The 17,330-nt window shown below is 41.3% G+C and overlaps 1 protein-coding gene across 1 annotated transcript in view; it reads left to right on the forward strand.

The window, feature by feature from the left end:
- Positions 1-17,330, forward strand: part of TRAPPC12 (trafficking protein particle complex subunit 12) — a 172,173-nt gene that overhangs the window by 90,395 nt on the left and 64,448 nt on the right. The window contains exon 5 of the mRNA XM_044663615.1: positions 5,988-6,100. Within this exon, the coding sequence (XP_044519550.1) occupies positions 5,988-6,100 (113 nt within the window). The remainder of the gene's footprint in view (positions 1-5,987; positions 6,101-17,330) is intronic.

The following is a 17,330-nucleotide window of genomic DNA, read 5'->3' on the forward strand; positions in this document are numbered from 1 at the left end:
GAACGCAAAATGATCTGCCTTTTTTTCTATAATGCCACAATACATCTCAGTCTGTGTCTCTTGAAAGGGTCGGCTACTGCTCCTACCACTTCCTTTACTTAACCTTGGTTTTTTATTTTTTGGGTTCTCCATCAGGGAGGCAGTGGCAGAAGATAGAATTATAGATAGCCTTTTAGCCCTGCAGGAAATTAGGGGTTAACTAGCCTAACTGACCACAAGATGGCACATGTAACTATCTTTTAGGAAAGGGCAAGGTTAATAAGCAAAAATAGGGGTTAGTAAGGATGCACAACAGTAATAGTGGTGAAATGGAGTCTGCACTATGCTGCAAGATGGCATTCCTTATGTAAATTAAGATGCCTGCCACTATTTCCAATGGCAGAAAACGGCACCTATAGCGGAGGCCCTTGCCTCTCCCTCACTTATCTCAGTAATGATAGTCAACTAGAAATCCACAACACCCCAGAACAGTAGAATGGATGATAGTTGATGTGGTTGCTGGCAATGGTGATCACAGGGCCCCCAGAGATGCATCCCCCACGGCATTCTGCCACTCCCTCCTCCACCAGCTGGAAGTGAGGTCAAAGATCCCCTAACGGCCTAGAAGTCCCAGAACTAGAAGCTCTGTGCAGGAGTTCTGTTGTTTCGGCCTACAGACCTCCAGCACAGAGTATCTACACTACACTACAGCAAATGTTTCATCCTCAGCATGCGGCCCCATGGGTTTGCCATCAGGGACCTAGACCATACCCAACTAACAGCCACTGCTTAGAAGGCAAGTCCTTGGCAATTCTCTTTTTGACTGTAATGCAAGATTGATGCATGATCCCTTGCATTTGCAAAATCACCTTAGGCAATCCTGGCAGTTAGGGGAATGGAACTTTGACCCAGCAAGGGCCTGTCTCAAGACCTGACTGTTGGAGCTGGGACTATAAATATCCCTGGAGAACCAACGTGGGGATTCTGATTTCCTTGACCTGACCCAGACATCCAGCTATCCCCTGGATTTCCCCTTGGGGCCCCAGGAGGTGTGGTTGGTGGGTTGTGGAACGTGGAAAGGAATTAGTTAAGTTAGGCTAGCCAGGACACCCCTAAACCAAATCATTACCCTCTTTTGTCAAGCTGGTAGACCACTCTATATCAGGGCAGTGGAATTTATCTCTGGCTGAGGGGTTGGTTCCTTCAGCCTGATCCTACCTTCTGAGGCCTTCTGCCAGCACTGGCCATTCACCCATAGCAACAGCTTCTCCAGACCCTAACCCTCCTCCCTCAGTTTACCCTTGTGTTTTAAATAAGCCCCTTGCCTGATTCTGAGAGCTTCCATAGTTCATTTATAACATCAACCAGGGCTAAGGGGCTGAGGAGAAGGAGGATAGCTACCACTTGTCTCCAGAGGGAATTAGACCAGGCATCCATTTACTCAGGAAGCGAGACTGGTTCACTTCCTGTTTGTTTCTGGTTTCTCACCAGCAGGGAGAGGCTCCTCACTCCCAACCTTAAAGGAGCCTACAGACAGCAGGGAGACTGACTGGACATCTCAGCTCAGGCCCACACATCTCTGGCTGTCTCAAATCAACAAATACTGTAGTTGTAGGCTCCCTGGCCCAGGAGACTTACTGGTACCACCAGCTCCCCTATTATCAGCCTGTTTACCCCACTTCCATTACATGACTTAGACTATGGCTACTATATTCTAGTAGTCCTAATACCTGGAGTTAATTGCTGTTAGTTTGCATGCAGTTCAACTACCCTCCCTTTCTCTGGAAACTGCTAAGCACTTCTATCTCTGTAGACTAGTAATTCCCAAAGTGGGCACCACCACCCCCTGGTGGGTGCTGCAGCGATCCAGGGGGGTGGTGATGGCCACAGGTGCATTTGGGGGTGGTGAATAAACTGTAAGGGGGCAGTGATAATATGTGACAGGGGGCAGTAAGTAATATTTTTTCTGGAAAGGGGGCGGTAGGCCAAAAAAATTACAGGAAGAATCCAAATCTCAAGTGGAAAAAATGAAGCATCTGATCAATACCACATACACAAAATTTTCATTACCACTCTTGGCTAATCAGTGGGAAAGAGAAGAGAGGCCCATGGTGATCATCAAGAGCACTTTGTGCCAATCCCTTCTCATTGTCCTTGAATATCACCCCAGGCCCTGAATGTTCAGATAAGTGTTGGCAGGGAAGTGGGGAACAGTGTTGCATAGTGATTACTGGCAAAACTTGTTTAAGAGTTTTCATGCTCTAGACTTTTTCCATAGTTCTCATACTCATTTCCAAGGGTTCTTGTAGCGATATATTTCCTCTCATCTGGGACATACTATGAATTTCTTTCCTTCATCAAAACAATATAGCATTTCATTTCTTAGTGCTTTAATGGGTTCTAAGAACCCAAACTTGAATTGAGTGTGGAGGAGGTGTTGAGGGGCGGGTGTATATATAAAACTTACCTACATAGTCTGTAAATCTATGACCTCTGGTTCAAGTCTCTTCAATAAAATTAAAAGAAAATAATATTTAGGTACTTGGAAATCTCCATAGTTTATATTTAGGATGTCTGTATTTAAGAGTTTGTCCAGGGGTCAGCTAGGTGGCTCAATGGATAGTTAGGCCTAGAAATGGGAGGATCTTGGGTTCAAATGTGGCCTCAAACACTTCGTAGCTGTGTGACCCTGGGCTAATCACTTACCCATTGCCTAGCTTTTACACTCTCTCCTGCCTTAGAACCAATACATAGTACTGATTCTAAGATGGAAGGTAAGGGTTTTTTTTTTAAAAAAAGAGTTTGTCTAGCTAAATGGGTGTAAGAAATGAAGTAGAATGTAGTTTCCTATTAGTGAGATAGAATTATTAAACTTTTTATGCCAAAGAAATATTCTAGATTGCATCGGAATTACGCTCTGTTTTTTGACATCCTAGAACAATACTATATAGAAGTAAGGATTAAAGAAGGGAATAAGCATTTATATTATATCATATCATATCATATCATATCATATCATATCATATCATATTATATTATATTATATTATATTATATTATATTATATTAATATATGTGTGGGTTGGAATCATGTGTTATTCTCCAGGATATATTAGCTAGTGTTAGTAATTTTAGATTGGCAAATTCCTATAGAAAATTATTGAAAGGTATTGGTGCCCTTCATAAGAGAGATGCCAATCTCTCTTTATGAAGAGTAGAGAAATCCACCTCCCCAAGCAGCATTTTACATATGCACCTTTAATTTTCCTAATTAGCACTCTTTTCCAATGGGCTCCAAACTCCCCCTTTCCCCTTTTTCTTATTATGGATTCCTAATAGCTCTGATCGTCAGTATTCAAAAGGTTAAAGAAGTTAGAAGCTAGGAGGTGATGGAAAATTCCCATGAAGAAAGTCCTAAACCTAAAGTGACAGTCTTAACTCCCTGTATCAAATGTTTCCATCTGAAAGACCTTGGTCATGTCTAAACTCGGACTTATGTTAGAAATTGCAAACTTGAGGAATGCTCCCATGAGTTCAAGAATACTGGGAAACTTAAAGAGGTTAGGACAAGATGAAGAAAACTATAACATACACAGACTTTGTAACACACACAGGTTGAGTTAAAGAGAAGCATTGTATTAATTTCCTATAAATTCTGAGTTCACTTGTATACTTTTGGACATTGCTTTGGGTTGACCACTCAGAGCAGTGCCCCTGTCCGCTCCTGTCTGCTTATCAGAGTGACTTTGGTATTCACTCATAATATTTTTTATCAAACTTCTCTGGTAAGAAGGGAGGGCAAAAAAATTATATGCACACTTTCCAGGTCATGAAGGGACCTAACCCTAATCCCTCTTTGTGGAAGGGATAACTAGTTAAAATGGTAACTGTACCTGGTGGGCTCATGAGTCCACAAACTCAGAAATACAGGCCCAAGAGGCGAGAAAACTAAAAGAGGGAAATGGGCAGTATCTAGTGGGAAGAAAGGCAGAAGGGCAGTGGTTAAAAAAAGTGATAAAATATCAAAAACATGATATGACAGGAAACTGAAGCAAAATCACAGTTAAGATGAAAAATCAGTTACATAGAACATTCCATTCCTTCAGCATTAACTAACCAAATTTTAATTTTATAAATCAAGCAATGCCTGGACTTTCATAGNATATATATATATATATATAAAACATACAAAGACATTGTATCATACCCAGGTGGTGACTGACTAAAGAGACATTGTATTAATATCTTATAAATTCTGAGTTCACTTGTATAACCCTTGGATATTGTTTTTGAGTCCACCACTCTGAGCAGTGACCCTGTCCTCTCCCTTTCTCTAATAAAAGCCACATTTTTTTGCCAGCATCTTATCAAGTCTCCTGTCTGCTCATTAGAGTGACTTTGGGGGACAGACCCCCAGGATTCCACTCCACAGATATAGAACCTGCTAAGTGCTAGGCACTATACTAAAGGCTATTAACAAAAAATCTCACTTGAGCTTCACAAAAACCCTGGGAAGTAGGTGTTATTATTATTCCCATTTTATTTATTTTTATTAGAATATTTTTCCATGGTTACATGATTCATGTTCTTTCCCTTTTCTCTTCCCTCCCCCCTCCCAGAGCTGACAAGCAATTCCACTGGGTTTTACATGTGTCATTGTTCAAAACCTATTTCCATATTATTAATATTTACAGTAGACTGATCATTTAGAGTCTACATCCCCAGTCGTATCTCCATTGAACCATATGAGCAGTCATATGTTTTTCTTATGTGTTTCTACTCCCACAGTTCTTTCTGCAGAAGGGAATTCTTAATCCCTTGCTTTAATAACTGGGGAAAGAGCTGGCTGGCTCAGTGGGCTAAAAGATAAGAGGTTCTGTTACCATGGAGACCAGCCCACAGTTAAAGGAAATATAAACTGCTCTCAGAGAGGAAATGATGTAAGAATGACAGTTGGACAGTGAGAGATAAAGGGCAGGGTGCTGCTGGCAGTTGCTGTAATAAATGGCTGCTGTAAAATCTGAAGGAAAGTGTGTGGGTTGGTAGCTGTCCATTGTTTAGTGAGTTAGAATACGTGTGTGTGTGTGTGTGTGTGTGTATTAGTGTAGGTTCAGCATGGTTAGCTAGGCTGAAGAGTTATTAGTGTGACTTTCTCAAAGGATAGTTGTTAGGTAGTTTATATATTGATATAAGATTTAGGTAGTTTTTAGGTATTACTAGGGTAGATAGTTAAATCTCTCATCTTTTTGTCTTTAATTATTTTTTCTTAATTAAAACAAAAATCTGTTGAACTGCTCTCCTATCTTTGTCAAGCTCCTAACTTGAACTCCAACATTTCTCTTGATTTGGATAGTGTTCTTTCTCATAAGTCCCTCAGAATTGTCTTGGATCATTGCATCACTGCTAGTAGAGAAATCTATTACGTTCAATTGTACCTTAATGTATCCTTCTCTGTATACGATGTTCTCCAGGTTCTGCTCCTTTCGCTCTGCATCTGTTCCCGGAGGTCTCTCCAGTTCGCCTGGAATTCCTCCAGTTCATTATTCCTTTTAGCACAATATTAATCCATCACTATCAAATACCACACTTTGTTCAGCCATTCCCCAATTGATGGACATATTCTCATTTTACAGATGAGGAAACTGAGGCAAACATAGGCTAAGTGACTTGCCCAGGGTTACCCAGCTAGAAAGTATATGAGGCCAAATTTGAACTCTGTTCTTCCTGACTAAAAAGCCTCACATTCTGATTACATTACATTGCACCACCTGCATCCTTGTGTACTTTGATTATTATTTACTGAAAAATTTTTGCACAGTTCTACACTGAAATGGAACACATTTTTATACAGTTAGCACTATTACCTATTTCATATAAGAAGTAAATGGTGAAAATAAAATACTTTTGTCATTATCTTTTAGGCCATATAGACACCCAAATGTGTCGAAATTTCTTCAAGGATTATACATAGTAGTAAAAGAATTGAACAGATTTTAATTTTTCTTCTAGGCTCAATGGTGCCTTTCTCAATGAGGATTTTGCATGCAGAGCTTCAACAATACCTGGGAAACCCTCAAGAGTCACTTGATAGGCTTCACAGCATGAAAACCATCTGTAGTAAGGTAAATCTCTCAATACGGTGATCTTTATTTCCTAGAATTGAAAACATCTTTTTAATTGTTCTGTTTCACCATAACCAAAAAGTCCACCTACCAATGATTATTTCCTGCTTAAAGATAAGATAGCACTTTTAATTGTGATGTTCAGAAAGAGTGTGCTAACTTGAAAAAATAATATTTGCTGACTATGGTTAATTAGTATTAGGCAGGAATTTAATGATAAAATTTGCCCACTCAGATAAGGTTTGCTTTTTAGTGAATGAGGAGTAAGATCCTAAAATTTAAAACTGGAAGGATTAGAACTTTAAATATAATCTAGACCAGTGATGGACAAACTTTTTTGTTTTTGTTTTTGTGTTTTTTTGGTAAACCCTTATCTTCCGTTTGGAGTCAATACTGGGTATTGGCTCCAAGGCAGAAGAGTGGTAAGGGCTAGGCAATGGGTATTAAGTGACTTGCCCAGGGTCACACAGCTAGGAAGTATCCGAGAGCAGATTTGAATCTAGGACCTCCCATCTCTAGACCTGGCTCTCAGTCTACTGAGCTACCCAACTGCCTGGCAAACTTTTTAAAGGAAAAGAAATGCTCATCTGTTAGTCTTTTTCTAAGGCAACTCTTTCGAAGTTTTGTTGTATTGTATCCTACTCAGTGTATTCGTCAGATTAGGAATAATGTCCCGAGGCAGGATAGTACATTTCAGGGGGCTGCATCTGGCCCGCAGGCTGTAGTTTGCCCATCACTGATGTAGATCATTCCCCTATTTTATAGATAAGGAAATGGAGTACCAGAGATATTTAGTGCCCAACATTACATACCTACTAAGTAATAGAATTTAGATCAGTGGTGGATAACGTATGGCACAGATGCCAAAGATGGCATGCAGAGCACTCTGTGGCACTTGTGCCACCTTCTCTGACCCCAGAGTTTGTTACTAGAAATGCAGAGGGACTCAGGCAGAGCTGCTCCCCTCCATCTCTGCCCAGCAGCCAATGGGAACACACAGGGATAAGGTGGACAGCTCACAGGTAACAGAGCTGGAGAGGAGCAGAGCACTCTGGCCATTCACCTCCCCCTCTCTACACTTGTTGAAGATATTCCTCACTTCACCCCCCCCATCCAGTAGCCCAATGGGAATGCTTTGTGTGTGTTTGAAGTTTTTGCTAAATCGCATTATTTTATTTTATTTTTTGTAAGAAATCCCCAGTTTATTGAATAAAAAATCCAACAGCAACTCCCCCCTCCCCAAGGCCCAATCAAGAGAGCAGCTGAGCCCAGACAAGGTACTTTGAACAGCAGGACTGAGTAAGAGGCCCCAGGGGCACAGGAGGGCTAAGAAGGGAGAGAGTATCTTTCTGTCCAAACTTCTGGGATGGGGACAAGCTCGGGGGGAGGAAGGGGGAGTCTCAAGGGACTGCTGACTAGAGGCCTGAGGCCTGTAGCTCTGGCACCTAGAATTCAATCTTCACCATCTTTGGGGAGGGAGAAGGAGAAGAGGAGGCTAAGGCTCAGACATGCATTCACCATGAGGAGGAATGAGGCCTGTGGATACATAGCCAGGCTGGGGCAAGAACAAAGGGTGGAGGGATCCAAGCAGGGGCTCACCCGATCTGGGAGGCTACCCACAGAGAGAGAGGAAGGGGAAGGAACAGATTCTTGGGGCAGAGCCTGTGGGAGGTAGGACAAGGCTGGAATGTGGATAAGCAGGAATATTGGGAGCAGAGAAGCTGGAGGGGGCAGGGCCTGGCACACAGAAGAGTCACACCAAGCAGTAGGAGCAAAATCCAATGAGTTCTTGAAGACATACCCACAACATCAACAGGACACTTCCAAGGACACCAGGGATGCTGAGCAGGGCCCCTAGAAGTGGAGCCCAGAGACAGAAGGGCCCTTCCCTATCGTGCCCAGCTAGCCAGGAGACAGAGAGGCTCAGCCACCCTGGCTGCCCCTTTCATGCTGGGAGGCTGGCTGGCTCCATCCCTTTGGCTTCAGGCCACCCCTTCTGTTCCCCTTGGGAACGATGAGCTGACTTGAGACAGAGATGATGTTCCTGGAGTAGGGTGGAGGGGGTTGAACTAAATCCTAACCAATAGCTGGGGACCCATGAGTGCCCCTCACCAGTACTGTGCTCTGTATCCTGGGCATTGATTGGCTCAGTGACTGGAGTATCAGTCTGTTTGCTCTCCCACTACTTTGTGGATTTTTACCTATTATAGGGAATAGGTGAAGGATCACTTAAATAGACTTAAAATAAATCCAAATATTAGAACTTATACTGATAGTCATTTCTGAATGGTAGTTTTCCACTTTCACTTATGAATGCCCCTTTCTAAAGCAGAGCTATTCAGATCCCTATAAAGGTCAAGTTTCAGCATCAGATTACATTTCTCCACCTTTTTCTTTTCCTTTTTTTATTTAGAATATTTTTCCATGGTTATATAATTCATGATCCATCCCCCTCCCCGCTTTTTCCTCTCCCGTCCCAAAGCTGACAGGCAGTTCCACTGGGTCTACATGTATCATTGTTCAAAACCTATTTCTATGTTATTCATATGTAAGGAATTAAATTAAGGGATTAGACTAAATATATGAGAATTATAAATTAATATTGTGGTCTCCTATTTTAAAATTAATATAGCCCAAGTCAAAAATGACTTAGTGCTTTTATTTACAAAAAGGGTGGAGAGAGTGAAAGTAGAGAAATGAAAAAGAGGATAAAGGAGATGTCAACCACACTAAATATTTCTCTGGTGCTCAGCTCAACCCATGCAGGACTCATTAAACCCTCAGCCAGAGGACTCAGTTCAATCCACATGGTCTCCTCCAGGAAGGGGAGGCCTCTCCCAAACTAATCTCTCCAGAGCCAGGAAAAGAAGATCAGCTTTTCACTCACCAGGCTAAAGTTCCAAAGGGAGGAGATCCAGGAGCAGTCTTACCAAAAGATCAAGAGCCACAGTCCCAGGTACACATGAAGCTGAAGACCAAAGTCCCAAGGCAAACTCCCGAAGGAGAAGATCCCCCAACCCAAAAATTCACAACGAAGCCATCTTGCACAGGAAATTCGTCATCTTTTATAGTTCTTTTTTATGACACTTTCTATCCCTTCCTCCACTTTACAGGAACCAATTCCAGTCTTTAAATTTGCTTAGCACTGGCCTAGGGGCAGTGTTTGTAGGTTCTACCTCTCATCCTATAAAGGTATAACTCTTATCAAAGGATTCACAAGTTTCTGACTGATTGAGTTGAAAGGGTGGAGCTCTCTAAGTGGCTTGCAAACTCCCCCCATTTGCAAGTAGGGGTGTTCAAGCTTTGGTTGATTAATTCAAAAATAGGCAAAGGGAGAGTCAATCACATCTTCACACATATTTGCAGTAGAGTGATCTTTTAACATCAAAACTCCAAACATATCCCTATCAAACTACATGATAATAAATTTTTCTAATGCATTTCTGCTCCCACAGTTCTTTCTCTGGATGGGGATAGTGTGCTTTCTCATAAGTTCCTCAGGATTGTCCTGGGTCATTGCATTGCTGCTAGTAGAGAAGTCCATTACATTGGATTGTACCATAGTGTATCAGTCTCTGTGTACAATGTTCTCCTGGTTCTGCTCCTTTCACTTTGCATCAATTCTTGGAGGTCATTCCAGTTCACGTGGAATTCCTCCAGTTCTTTATTCCTTTGCGCACAATAGTATTCCATCACCAATATATACCACAATTTATTAAGCCATTCCCCAATTGAGGGACACTCCCTTATTTTCTAATTTTTTTGCCACCACAAAGAGCGAGGCTATGAATATTTTTGTACAAGTCTTTTTCTTTATTATCTCTTTGGGGTACAAACCCAGCAGTGGTATGGCTGGGTCATAGGGCAAGTGTTCTTTTAAAGCCTTTTGTGCATAATTCCAAATTGTCTTCCAGGATGGTTGGATCGATTGACAACTTGCACCAGCAGTGTATTAGTGTCCCAGTTTTGCCACCTCCCCTCCAACATTTATCATATTCCTTTGCTGCCATATTGGCCATGTACAGTGGTACTTAAGAGTTATTTTCCAGAGATAAGAAACATATAACTTGAAGTGAAGAAACTCTGAACACCTTTCCAGAGTGTAAACAGTTATTTATTTATTTTTGAGTGCCTCTTTCATTGTTACCTAATCATATTAAGGAGCAATCTGTGTAGTACCTGGGAATGACCATTCAGTTATAGCAGTGGTTCCCAAACTTTTTTAGCCTATCACCCCCTTTCCAGAAAAAATATTACTTAGCCCCCTGGAAATTAAATTTTTTTAAGTTTTAATAGCAATTAATAGGAAAGATAAATGCACCTGTGGCAATCACCACTCCCCTGAATCGCTGCAGCACCCACCAGAGGGCAATAGTGTCCACTTTGGGAATCACTGAAGTATAGGATAATTTAAAGTTGGAAATGGTTAGGTGATTTGAAGTAGTTTTCCACATCCATTCTCATTTACTTAGAACATTTCACATTATAATAATTTGGTATTTTAAAAGCGTTAACGAGATTGATAGTGATAAGTACCATTTCCCACTTGGGTTATATAGTTGGATGAAAGGATCCGGGTGGAAGGATTTTAGAAGTATAAGCCATCCCGGCTTTATTTTTTAGGTCAATGTTATGTCCTCAAAACTATTAATGCTATGAGGAAAAGCAAGAGAATTTTTCCTTCAACTCTTACCCTTAATTCAGATTTATTCCAAAGGAGTACATGGAGTATATTCTTTATTATATTGAACTTATTTTATTGATGAGCTCTCAATAGAGAGCCAGGTCTTATAAGCATTGTTTTTATTCAAATCTCTTAAATTATAGCTTACATTTAGATGATGATTCATAATGGTTTACATATTATTTTTGAGTTCTGCAGCAACCCTGTAAAATAGGTAACACAAATATTATTATAACCATTTTAGAGATGAAACTGAGATTTAATCAATCATTAAGTATTTATTAAGTGCCTCAGTGCTATGCCAAGAATTGGGGATCCAAAAAAAAGGGAAAAGATAGTCTTTACCCTCAAGGAAATAGTAGGGCTAGTAGGGCAGTAGGGCATGATGGGCAAACTTTTTAAAGAGGGGACCAAAGGAAAGGAAATGCTCCTCTGTCAGTCTTTTTCCAAGGCAACTCTTTCAAAGTTTCATTGAATTATATTCTACTCATTGTATTCGTCAGATTAGGAATAATGTCTCCCTTGGCCGGATAGAACATTTCAGGGGGCCGCATCTGGCCTGCAGGCCATAGTTTGCCCATCACTGTAATAGCAGAAACAACATGCAAACACCTATATACCAGATAAATAGGAATTAATTAAAAGAGGAAAAACACTGAAATTTAAAGGGCTTAGGGAAGGAGTTCAGTAGTCAGAGAGGAAAAGGGAAAGCTTTCTAGGCATGAGGAACAGCTAGAGAAAATATAGAGAGAGCAGTGATGGCAAACCTTTTAAAGACAAAGTGCCCAAAGTGCATCCTCATGTTGCATTGAGCCCCACTCCCAGCCCCCTTGCCTTAGCCCAGATAGGGGAAGGAGGAAGCACTCTTATTGGGCTGCTGGGCAAAGGGGAGGGTCATGTGAGAAATGTTCTCAGATAGAGAAGTAGAGAGGAGCAGCCCACCCTAGCATGTGTGCCATAGGTTCACCAACATTGGCCTAGAGTGATGACTTGAAATATCTTGTTTGTGGAGCATCCAGGTGTCCAGTATCACTAGACTGAAGATTATGTGTTGGGTAGTAAAGTCTAAGAAAACAGGAAAGGTAGGTTGGAGCTAGGTTACATTTACTTTTAGAGGTACTTGAAAGCATGTACTGTAGTGCAAATAGGGTGCATGTCAGCCCTGCGAAGCCTTTCTGCAGAGTTTCTGACAGTTGAGGAAGGGTTTAGAATCTTGAGGAGAGTCAGTTGACCCTGGAGATTCGTGGAGAGTAGGAGGGTCAATCTGAGCTCTATCTTTGGATTGAAAACCTGACCTATATTCTGCAGCTTTTCTCTTAAAATTTGTTAGTTTAACTATTTCCTTTGAGTCTCCCTAACCTCCCTTGTTCCCATCATCATTTTCCCTTCCTAAATCTCTTGGGGTTTTTGAAAGAAGGGTAGATCTGAGTGTTAGTTTTCAAACTTGATAGTTTAGTTTCCCCATAGTCAAATAGGGCTTACCTTGTTACAAATTATCTCTTTAATTATTGTATCCAACTTTCCTAACCCTATAGGCTACAAAACCTCGGGGCTGATTTAGGCAGGTTCCTATTTCAGTCTCACATTCCTGTCTCCCTCCCCCACCTGAAGCTTTCAATAAACCCTGTTTGTCCCTTAATCAAAGCCTTTGGCTAGTTTATTAGTTGATTGATAGAAGAGGGAGAAGGGAGAAGGAATAATTTCTCTCTGGGTTTTGAGGGAAGCTGGAGCCATCCATTTTGAAGGAAGTGAGATCTCAATACTTCCTCTGAACTCTTCCTTGTGAATCTGAGAAACTGACTAAAAAGCCCTCTAGTCAGTTTCAAGCCATTCTTGGCTGGCCCTAACCTTTGGCAGTAGAAGTGCCCTTCCTATCTGGAGGGCTCAGTCTGATTCCTTTAGTGTCTCTGTCTCAAACCTGTGTCCCAGTCTGTGTTTCCCAAGCAGTAGTTGTTTGCCCAAAGTATCTCATCCTAGCCCTTACAACTCCTTATACCTCTGTGTTTATATTCCCTAAACTCAGTCATTCCCTTACCTCTCCTATCATCTCAATCTAGTACCTTCACCATTGTATCTTCCTTATTCACTTTACTGCCTTAGGGATCCACAAAAACCCTATCCACTGTGCCTTATCCCCTATTCACTCTACCTTTAGTCCCTTGCCTGCCTTATCCACTATTACAACCCTACCTCTGCCTTAATTTCCTTATTACCTCCAGCCCTTGGTCTCATATCACCCTATTGCCTTATTCCCTTATAACATCTAAAACTTATTCACTTATTACAGTACATAGATTTTAGGAATGGAGATTTTCTAAGAATTCAGAGGAAAAGATAGGTAGAATTTCATGAACTAAAATGCTACAGGGAAAATCACCCCAGGAGGGATAGATAGAAAATGCTCAAGAATGGAATTCTAAAGAGTCAAAAGAAACAGTTCCAGTGAGAAAGAAGAATAGAATTTGTCTGAAAAGTCTTTTGTGGACGCCTGGGGTACTCACTGGACAACTTATATTTTTTTTTTTTAAGAAACAGTACATGATCTTTTCCAAGTTCAGATCTGGCCTCAAACACTAGCTGTGTGAGCCTGACCAAGTCACTTAACTGTTTGCCTCAATTTCCTCAAGTGTAAAATGAGCTGGAGAAGGAATTTGCCAACCACTCCAGTATCTTTGCCAAGAAAACTTCCAATGAGGTCACAAATAGTAGGATACAACTGAAACAAACAACAAAGAATATGGAAGTAGGGCAAAGTAACGAAAGATACACATAAAAATATATTACAGACCTCTAAAGATAGTTTAAAGTCTACTAAAACTTGGAATGAGCTGAGACTGATCAAAAAAACTGCAGTCAACAAAAAAGACAGTTACCTAGCCTTTATTAAGCACTTACTATGTGTCAGGCACTGTGGTAAGCACTAGAAAGACAGTGAATACAAGAGGGGCATATGTCCGATGGTGAAGATAGCACACATGTACAAAAAGTCTGTGTGTATATGTATAAAAAGTTGTTTGTGTCACAGGGAAGTTACTAGGACTAAGACCTGGGAAAGGCCTCTTGCAAAAGGTAGGAATTTAGCTAAGAGTTGAGGGAAACCAGGAGACAGAGATGAGGAAGGAGGATTTCAGGTATGAGGGACAACCAGTGAAAATGCTCAGTTGGTTGATAGAATTTTGTGTGTGAGGAAAAGCCAAGAAACCATTAACATTGGAAAGATAGGGAAAGGTCAGGTTATGAAAGGTTTTACAAAACATAGGATTTTATATTTTATTCTAGAGGTAACAGGGAAACTCTGGGGGTTTATCAAATATGGGATGATCCAGTCAGACCTGCATTTTAGGAAAATCCATTTGATGATTGACTGGAAATAGATTTAAGTGGGGAGAGACTTGAAATGCCTTTCAGTTATCTCAAACTAGATGTTCAATAGCATCTTAAACTGAACATGTCTGAAACAGAACTCATAAGCTATTCCCTAAATCCTCCCTCTCCTCTGTTACTGTAGAGGGGAACACCTTCCTCCCAGTCCCTTAGGCTTACAAAGTAGTTGTCATTCCCCCATATACAATCTCTAGCCAAGGCCTATTGATTTCACCTTTACAACTTATCTTGAATTTTCACCTTTCTCTTTTCTGATTCTGCCATTATTCTACTTGTAGTACAAGCTCTTATGACCTCATGCCTGGACTATTGTAATAGCCTACTGGTGGGTCTGCCTACATGTCACCTCTCCCAGTCATTCAGTGAACTCCTCCAGTGGCTCTCTGTCACTTCCAGGATCAAATACAAAATCCTATGTTTGGCATTGAAAGCCTCTGCCATCACCTTATACTCCTTCACATACTCTTTATTCCAGTGATACTGGCCTTCTTGCTTGTTTCTGAGCAAGTCATTCCATCTATGCATTTTCTGTGGCTGTCTCCCATAATTGGAATTTTCTCTCTGCTCATCCCTATCTCCCACCTTCCTTCAAATCCCATCTAAAAATCTCATCTTTTTCAGGTGTTTCTCAATCTCTCCAAATTCAATTCTATTTCTCCTATATGCAGCATATTTGTTCAGAGTTTTTTGCATGCTTTCTCCCCCATTAGACTGGAAGCTCCTCAAGAGCAGGGACTTTACTTTTCTTTGTATCTCTAGCCCAGTGGTTCCCAAACTTTTTTGGCCTACTGCCCCCTTTCCAGAAAAAATATTACTTAGCCCCCTGGAAATTAAATTTTTTTTTAATTTTAAGAGCAATTAATAGGAAAGATAAATGCACCTAAATGCACCTGTGGCCATCATCACCTCCCTGGATTGCTGCAGCACCCACCAGGGGGTGGTAGCACCCACTTTGGGAATCACTGCTCTAGCCCTTAACAGAGTGCCTGGCACATAATAAGTATTTGATAAGGGTTTATTGACTGCCTGAATTAGAGCTTGTAGGCCTCCACTGCAGGTTGTTACACTAATTAAGGTCTGTGAAGATAAGGCCTGCCCTGGGTCAAGAGCAGTGTCAGAGGAGAGAAGGGGACATATGAGAGAGATGTCAAGAAGATAGAAAACAGTGGGGCTTAACAACTAATTAGAAATAGGTTTGTTGTTTTTTTTGTTTTTTTTAAATCCTGAGAGAAAAAGGAATGTCAAAGAAGTGAAAAGACCTTTGAGTCAGGGAGCCAGATGATGATCCTGGCAACAAAGAAGATGCTACTTAATTCTTCATTTGCTTCTCTATTTTCTGGTCTTTGGATGAGATAAGAAAAATGACTGGAATGGGATGGATACTGAAGATTAGTGAGGAGGTAATAAGAGAATTTCTAGGTGTCCTTGATGAATTCTAATCTTCTGTGCCAGATGAACTCTACCCTCAAATCCTTAAAGAGGCAGCACATAGGATTTTCAGTCATTGTAGAGTTACTTGAAACCTCATGAAAAATGGTAGAGGAACTTTAAAGTTTAGAAAAGGGCCTGGTTTTCAAAAAGATGAGAACAAAAATCAAAAAAATAGAGGTTAGTGATCTTGGCTTTGTTTGTTCAGAAAATTCTAGAATGTATTATAAGAAGAAGGTTGTTGCCTTCCGGGTTAAGATGGCGGCAGAGTAAGAAGCAGCTCTTAACCTCTCCTGACTGAAACACACAAAACTCCTCAAGGGGACATAAAAACAAGTCCAGACGAACGGAGGAACCCCACAACAGGGCACAGCGTGGAAGGTACGTGGAATCGAGACATTTCCAGGCTATAAAGGGCTCTCACTCAATCGCGGGCTGAGCAACCGCCCCACCCCCACCCCCTCCACACTCATCTATAGCTCCGAACCCAGCTAAAAAGAAATAGGGCAAGTTTGGGGCACCCATCGAGTCATCAGCAGCTCCGGGACCTGTTCCTGAGAGCAGCTAGACTTAGGACCCCATTAAGTCAAAAAAAGCACGCGAAATCTGAGCGCGCGCGTCGGAGCAGGACGCTGGGCGCAGAGAGTGCCGGCTGAGCAGAGGCGTGGGTGGAGGCAAACACAGCCAGGAACTAAAGCCTAAGTGGGGAACCAGTGCAGACGGGTATACGACTGTGGAAGCAGCGCCCTGAGACTTGTAAAGAAACCTCCAGCAGAGGATCAAGCAAGAGGGCCCACCAGGGGGCTTGACCTTGGAAAAAACCAGAACTCAGACCTCAGGAGCCAATAGATTGCGAACAGACACTGAGCGCGAGGATAAAGCTGAGAAGCTGCTGGGCTAATGATGGCTACTCAGCATCAGGAAGTTCAGAAGAGAAAGAATAATAACAAAAAGAAGAAGTCTTTAACACTCGACAGCTTTTACACAGAGAAAATCCAGACAACCGAGCAAACAGAGGAGGAGAACAAACAAGCATCCGGACCCTCCTCAAATAAGGAAAACTCCTCACAAGCTATGGAAGAGTTCAAAACTGAGATTCTGAGGAAAATGGAAGAGATCTGGCAAGAAAATAACAGTTTAAAAGGTAGAATCTTGCAATTGGAAAGTGAGGCTCAGAAATCAAATGAACTGATAAGCAAATTGAACACTAGAAATGACCAGATTGAAAAGGAAAACCAGTCCCTAAAGGCTAGAATCGAGCAATTAGAAGCTAACGATCTCTCAAGACAACAAGAACAAATAAAACAAAGTCAAAAGACTGAAAAAATAGAAGGAAATATGAAATATCTCAATGAGAGAGTGACAGACCAAGAAAACCGGTCTAGAAGAGACAATTTGAGAATAATTGGTCTTCCAGAAAAACCAGAAATTAATAAAAACCTGGACTCCATACTAAATGAAATTATTCAGCAAAATTGCCCTGAAGTCCTACAACAAGAGGGCAATATAGACATTGAAAGGATCCATAGAACACCCACAACATTCAATCCAGATAAGAAAATGCCCAGGAATATAATTGCCAAATTCAAGAGCTTTCAAGCAAAAGAAAAAATCTTAAAAGAAGCCAGAAAGAGACAATTCAGATATGAAGGAACACCAATCAGGATCACACAGGATCTGGCAGCTTCCACGCTAAAAGACCATAAGGCTTGGAATACGATATTCAGAAAGGCA

The sequence above is a fragment of the Gracilinanus agilis genome, chromosome 2 (assembly GCF_016433145.1).
Source record: "Gracilinanus agilis isolate LMUSP501 chromosome 2, AgileGrace, whole genome shotgun sequence".
Taxonomy (NCBI): Eukaryota; Metazoa; Chordata; class Mammalia; order Didelphimorphia; family Didelphidae; genus Gracilinanus; species Gracilinanus agilis.